The following is a 7515-nucleotide window of genomic DNA, read 5'->3' as shown; positions in this document are numbered from 1 at the left end:
AATGGTGCCTCTTCGTGTCCGAGCCTTAAACATCACCATCCACACCAACCTCAATAGCCAAATTCGTGTAGCCCAAGATGAGTCTCTCAAGGATGAAAATATTTCACACGAACACTTGAACGTTCTCGTCTCTCGATTCGAAGTTAAGGAGACCGGACTTCGATATTTCGCCGGAAGTATTTGGGTGCCTAGTTATGGAAATTTACGAAGCCTTATTCTAGAAGAAGCCCATAAGTCAAGGTATTCGATTCATCCGGGTGCCAATAAGATGTACCACGACCTCAATGAACAATATTGGTGGCTGAACATTAAAAGGGATGTTGCTACTTATGTTGCAAAGTGTTTAACTTGTTCCAAAGTCAAAGCCGAACATCAAAGTCCGTCCGGGTTACTTCAACAACCCGAAATTCTGCAATGGAAATGGGAAACAATAACGATGGATTTCATCACAAAACTACCAAAAAGGGAGAGCGGTTATGATACCATTTGGGTTATTATTGACCGTCTCACCAAATCTGCCCACTTCCTAGCCATGAAAGAAACAGACAAAATGGACAAACTTGCACAACTTTACATAAAAGAGATTGTAACCCGTAACGGTGTACCCTTATTGATCATATCCGACCGAGATGCTCGTTTCGCTTCAAGATTTTGGGGTGCCTTGCGAGAAGCCTTGGGAACGCGTTTGGACATGAGTACCGCATATCACCCGCAAACCGATGGACAAAGCGAACGCACGATTCAAACCTTGGAAGACATGCTGCGAGCTTGCGTTATCGACTTTGGAAAAGCTTGGGAAAAGCATTTTCCACTAGCCGAATTCTCTTACAACAATAGTTATCACGCGAGTATTAAAGCCGCACCTTTTGAAGCTTTATATGGCCGCAAATATCGTTCTCCTATATGTTGGGCCGAAGTAGGTGACAAGCAAATCACCGGACCCGAACTCATTTATGAAACAACTGAGAAGATTGTTCAAATCCGAGAGAGGCTCAGGACGGCCCGTAGTCGTCAAAGGAGTTATGCCAACATTAGACGTAAGGATCTCGAATTCCAAGTGGGTGACCGTGTAATGTTAAAAGTTACACTTTGGAAAGGTGTAATCCATTTCGGGAAACGTGGGAAACTAAATCCGCGATATATTGGTCCTTATGAAATCTTGGAGCGTATTGGACCCGTTGCTTACCGTTTAGATCTTCCGACTCAATTGAGCTCCGTTCATCCTACCTTCCATGTGTCAAACTTGAAGAAGTTCCTTGCCGAACCCGAACTCGTCATCCCTCTCGAGGAGCTCACTATTGATGACAAACTTCATTTCGTAGAAGAACCGGTTGAAATTGTGGATCATTCCGTCAAGACGCTAAAACAAAGTAAAATCCCAATCGTTAAAGTTCGTTGGAATGCCAAAAGGGGACCCAAGTTTACATGGGAAAGACAAGATCAAATGAAAAGGAAGTACCCTCATTTATTCGTAGAAGTTGCAATGCAAGGTCCCGAGGAAGAAACAACGACCACCACATCTAATTAGATTTCGGGACGAAATTTCTTTTAAGGAGTAGGTAATGTAACAACCCGTCCTTTTCCGTTTACTTTCCGTTTATTTATTTTAAAGTCCGTTATTTAATTATAACATCTCACGTTTGAACTAGTGTACTTAAGGTAATTCGTTTGGTTAATGCACGCACCCGCTTTGAAACTCGAGGGACTAAACTTGCCAAGGGACCAAAGATTTGATTAGGTCAACTAGTCAAACCCTTCTCCTCCACTCGCTCATTCACCTCCCATCTTCTCTTTTACTTCCACTTTTTGCTCTCAAACACCCAATCAAAGATTCATCATCTAAATTTGATCTAGCAAGCGTTCTTCAAAACAAATTACATATTTGGAATCCTTGCATCTTCCTCTTCAATTCCATACTAATTTCATCTCTTTTGGGTAACTTTCTAAAAACTCTAGATTCCTTGTTCTTGATGTTTTTGACTTATAAAAGTGTTAATTAGTGTCTATGGCTCAAGTCTAACATGAATATGTGATTTACTTGCTCGATCTTGTTATTTTGAGTAACTAGCATGAACTTGAAAATGGGTGTGTTTAATCTTGAGTTTTGGTTGATTAAATGTTGTTTAAATGTTAAAGTTCATGTATTAAATTGGTTACTAGCATCACTAGCTTCAATTTGGTATGTATGTTGACTTAGAAAGACTTCAATAACATGATTGATGAATTTATGATTTTTGGTTAGGGTTTGGTAGCCTTAAATGTGGATTTTGATGCATTGAATTCTTTGCAATGTTGTTTGTAAGTGTTTAGTAGTATTGTATGCATAATTACCTACGAAACGGCATATTATATGTGTGCATTTATTTCCCGAATCATCAAAATGCATTTATGAACTTGAAGCATTTATGATGAACATTCAATGAACATTCAACTTGGATTTGATTATTGTAAATGATGTTTTTGGTTAATGAAATGTATTTAGTTGTATTCCTCGTTAAATTACCTTTCCAACGATGTATGGCATGCGTTTTAAGTGTTTACGGTTCATTAGTTATGTTTAAATGAAGTTTGGTTCGAGACTTGAACATTTGAAACAGCCAGGAATCACCTCACGGGTAGTGGCGCGGCGCGGCGCGACATTTGCCTGGTTTGGGGGCTGTTCAACTTTGCATTTCCACGTTTAATTCTAACTATGATACGCACCTCCGATTAACATGTAACTTGTTCTAACATGCTCATATATGATTTATTAGCTCAGAAAATTAGTCTGAGACCCGACCTGAACGTGTTGACTTTTCCATTGACTTTGATTTGACCAAAGTTGACTTTTATCCAAACTTCACCAATACTTCGTTTAACCGTTCTAATCTTCTTTTATACTTGATTCTTGCATGAAACTTGACAACTTGATTCACATGCTATATAATCGAGTCGTAGCGAGCCATAGGACTAATTGAACAACTTTGACCGATCGTGTTTACCGTTATTGATACAAGCTACTTGTCTAGGTCAAGATTAACATTCGTTCTTGCACACGTTACTTTGTGAAGTACCTTTATACTCGTGCACTCAAGGTGAGATCATAGTCCCACTTTTACTCTTTTATACTTATACTTGGGATGAGAAAACATAAACGTTTCGTTTTACAAAGTGAACACAAGTACGAAAACAAACATTCTACGTACGAGTTAGAACAAAAATCCTCAAGTCCAATTATCATTAGTTACACTTGTAGGGTGTAAGTGAGAACTTATATTGTGTGGCCATACGGGTTTGACGAACCCTCATTCTGACGGTTCGCTACCGTCAGCGGATTAAATATATTTTCGGGTATAGTGTAGGTTCTAACACTATGATTCAGAGGTACTATTCAGTTAAGCCTTGATAATTGGGTGCTCGTGATACAAACAACATCTTTTGGAATGTAAACGATTTGGATAATCAATTTATACTAAATCTTGTGGTTCAATACAATATACTTACTAAACCTATGATTTCACCAAAGTTTTCGTTCACAAATTTTCTATGTTTTTCTCAGGTCCTTGAATGCTAAGTGATTCATGCTTCCGCACACTATTTTGATACTTGCTTGGATGTCGAGTATACATGCATACATGGAGCATCTTTTGACTTTACTTTAAACTGTGTCGCATATGTTTCATTTGTACTTAAAACGTTGTAACATATTTAGTCGTTGAACTACTTTGTAAACTTCGAAACATCTTTACATTTGAAATGAATGCGACATATTTTGGTCAAACGTTGTTTTAAAGACTTATGACCACGTGACGGAACCTAAGTAGACGGCGCCGTCAAATGACGATTTTGTCGGGTCGCTACATTTTGCGTTATCTTCCAGGCACACTCGACCATGGTATTCATCTTGTGTGTGACTCCCCACAGCAGGTACACGCATTTTTTGATGCGGACTGGGGTGGAGATAAAGATAACTATATAGTGTTTATTGGTCGCAATCCCGTTTCTTGGAGCTCTAAGAAACAAAGATTTGTGTCTCAATCTTCGACTGAAGCTGAGTATAAAGCGGTGGCATCAACAAATGGTGAAATACTGTGGATTTACAATTTACTTTGGGAAATTGGAGTTTCCTTTATTGTGACAATCTTGGTGCAACTTTGCTAACTGCCAATCCCATGTTTCATTCTCGTATGAAACATCTTGCTTTGGCTTATCATTTTATTCGGGAACAAGTTCAACAAGGAGCTGTTCGGGTTACTCATGTTTCTTCTAATGATCAGCTAGCTGACTCGTTTACCAAGTCTCTCTCATGTGCAAAGTTTAGTCACTTCATGTCCAAGACCGGTCTTACTTCTTGGTCGTCCGTCTTGAGGGGGCATGATTGAAGATAAAGATAATGACAAATTTAAATATTGTGATAAGTATAGTTAGCTGTATAAATCCCAATGTATATCGGCTTAGCTGTAGAGATGTATATCACCTCCTAGTTAGTCTCTGATATTCATGCATGTAACTTGTATAAATTGTAATCTCTGTTTATCAATAAACATATAGTTTACAGCCTCTTAACATATATCTTGTCACTATTCTTGTTACCTACATAGTAATGGAACAAGATTCTAATACAAACTAAAGTGGTAAATAATCATAATCATAATTATATACATACAAACAAACAAACTTAACTGAACCCGCATTTATTTGTTTACTCATCTTACTAGAGTACTTTGGCGCGGAGTTGGCAACGGAGATGCAGATGGTGTCAAACGACGTTGACAATGTCCAGCTGGCGATTTCATAACAAGACTAGACACCTTTCGATGCTCTCTTGAAGCATTTTTAACAGCTTGAAGCTCTTCAAGACTTGCTAAAACTTGAGACATTCGAGGTCTGTTTTGAGGTTCGATGCTAAGGCATTGTGATGCAAGTGTGGCTGCAGTGAACACAGCCTTTTGAGGATACTGTCCCTCCAATTTAGTGTCCATAATCCTAAATAAACGTCGTTTGTCTCCTAGATATGGTTTTGTCCATTCAACAAGATCCTGCTCAATGCCGACCCTATCTTTATCGACAGCACGACGGCCCGAGAGTAGTTCTAGCAAAACGACCCCAAAACTGTATACGTCGCTCTTTTCTGTTAACCACCCTGTTGATCAAAACACGATTATCCATGACACTTAATAAACAATTATATTCTTTTCTTTTATATATATTCATTTAAAAGGTCAATACATTGATTATCAAACAAATTATTGTCATTCAGAAAAAATCTCAACCGGAACCTTTGCTTATATCATTCATTTATAGACTTAATTCAAAATGATTATCAAACAAATTATTGTCATTCAGAAAAAATTCAACCGGAAACTTTGTTTATATCCTTAACTAGTCGGCGTATCTTTTACGCATAAGAACTCCTATTAATGTAATCAAAAAGCAGGATAACAATTGATATATTAATTTTGTCATCAAACTTGATACACTGATTAGGTGTAAAAACAATTTGGTACGTAAAAGTGTTTAGGGTCAACTCAACCTGACCCATTTAGACTTGTATGATTGTAACGCCATTTAAACCTTTACCCAAACAGACTGACTGACCCACCCATTTTTCATCACTAATGAAGGTCTTGTATCTTAGGAGTACAAACCTGTAGCAAGGTATTCAGGTGCCGCATACCCTTTGGTGCCCATTACTCGTGTTGACACATGAGTCCTATCACCAGTTGGGCCCGCCTTAGCTAAACCAAAATCCGACAGCTTTGCATTGAATTCCTGAGTCATGAAACCAAATTGAGCATGTTATTGCTCTTCATATTGTAGCCAACAACATATGTACTTAAACCACATAACATATTTTCTGTTGTACCGAATCAAGAAGGATATTAGAAGCCTTAAAATCGCGATATATAACTTGGTCTTTAGCGTCATGAAGGAATGCTAAGCCTCTCGCAGCACCTATCGCCACTTTAAGCCTTGTTGCCCATGGAAGCGGTTGTGGGCCCCCTTAGGATCAAAACAAGATATTCAATTCCCGAACCAAAAATAACATAAATAGTTATGTAACCAAAAAACTAATGACGAAAAGTAAGTAATTAAACATATACATATATACATACTTCTAAAAAGATGATTCTCCAAGCTTCCTTTAGGCATGAATTCATAAACTAACAGTCTATTATCACCTTCCGTACAATAACCGATAAGTTTCACCAAATTAGGATGATGCAACTGCCCAAGATACGTTACTTCCGTCTACAAAAAAACCAACTTTCAATAAACAATCCAAATACTGGGAATACAAAAATAATAAAAAATAAAAATAGAAAAAATAGGAGCATGAAAAAAAAAGCTAACCAGCCATTCCTTGTGACCTTGAAACCCCTCGGGTTTAAGTTTTTTAACAGCAATGACCATACCAGAACCCCGTTTCGAAGCCAAATGTGTAAACTCATCAATCCAACCTTTGAAAACGCACCCGAATCCACCTTCACCAAGAAGACTATCGGGTCGAAAGTTTCTTGTGGCGTTCTTTAACTCCAAAAATGAAAAAGGTCTAACTTTCGGAGACGATAATATATCACTTTCGGATCTTGGTGTTGTACTAATACTACCAATACTACTACTTCTCCCACTGTAAGTTGATATTGTTATACTTGAGTGCCCTGAAGATGCACTTATTTTACTACCAATTTTCGATCTATCTGAGAAAAAAAAAAACATAAAAAAATAGTTCTGAAAATCAGAAACAGGTTCTCAAAATTCCAAATATTTAATTCATTGTAATACAAATTAAAAATAATTTAACTGAACAATGGAATAAATAAATTATACAATTTTACAATAATAATTATTAAGTAACTTAGTAACAAGAAACGGTCTTAAAAAGTCAATTTCATTAATCCCACTAACACACCTAGAGATGATTTATAGGCCTACGGATGATATGTTTTCTGATTTGAGCTATAAGCCTATAAGTCCGTATTGTTAATGCATAAAGGTAAGGCGCTCGATATAGCTTTATACGATTGTTTAATTCTGTTTAAACGACCCGACACGTATTCATAATAGCAATCTAAAATTAAAGACAAAGACCATAATATCCATGTAAATTATAGACATATGGACATAATGAATTGATACGGAAATGGTAGAAATATGAAAGATGGATAAAGAGTGTACCAGAATTAGGGCAGTTAATAGTAGCGTCTACTTTAGCTGAAGAAGAAATTAAACAGTTACCCATTATTGATAGTATGAACATGAATGTTGATTTCTAATTTTGGAGTGAAATGAGAAGGAAGGTGATAAAAAGGACGGGGGTAATGAGAACACGAATGTTGTCCTTATTTTAGATATTATTCCAAATTCCCAAATAATAATATAGTATTAATATTAGTCCACAATGCGTCAATGCGCCACAAAGTACGTGTTGAAAATATGGCAAACAAATACCTAATGATAAAGGTATTTTTTTTTTTCTTCATAAATTATCTTTTTCACAATTTGCTCACTATGGTTATTAAGTTATGTTATCAT

General features: G+C 36.9%; 1 protein-coding gene across 1 annotated transcript; it reads right to left on the bottom strand.

Moving 5' to 3' along the window:
* Window positions 1–4490: 4490 nt before the first annotated feature.
* LOC139846660 (probable serine/threonine-protein kinase PBL3) lies at window positions 4491–7313 on the bottom strand. Its single transcript, XM_071836147.1, has 6 exons — window positions 7159–7313; window positions 6334–6680; window positions 6096–6231; window positions 5846–5982; window positions 5628–5751; window positions 4491–5122 (listed from the first exon to the last, which is right to left on the bottom strand). Exons 1-6 carry the CDS (start codon window positions 7238–7240, stop codon window positions 4686–4688), a joined length of 1263 nt encoding a protein of 420 aa, XP_071692248.1. The 5' UTR covers window positions 7241–7313; the 3' UTR covers window positions 4491–4685.
* Window positions 7314–7515: the final 202 nt, after the last annotated feature.

This window comes from Rutidosis leptorrhynchoides, chromosome 5 (assembly GCF_046630445.1).
Source record: "Rutidosis leptorrhynchoides isolate AG116_Rl617_1_P2 chromosome 5, CSIRO_AGI_Rlap_v1, whole genome shotgun sequence".
Lineage (NCBI taxonomy): Eukaryota > Viridiplantae > Streptophyta > Magnoliopsida > Asterales > Asteraceae > Rutidosis > Rutidosis leptorrhynchoides.
Note: the sequence above shows the minus strand (reverse complement) of the source record. Positions and strands in the feature narration are given on the sequence as shown.

Coding starts and splice junctions, on each gene's coding strand:
- LOC139846660 (XM_071836147.1), bottom strand. CDS start 7,240: ATGTTCATACTATCAATAATGGGTAACTGTTTAATTTCTTCTTCAGCT. Junction 6,681..7,158: donor TATTAACTGCCCTAATTCTG/GTACACTCTTTA, acceptor TTTTTTTCTCAG/ATAGATCGAAAATTGGTAGT. Junction 6,232..6,333: donor AAGGTCACAAGGAATGGCTG/GTTAGCTTTTTT, acceptor GTTTTTTTGTAG/ACGGAAGTAACGTATCTTGG.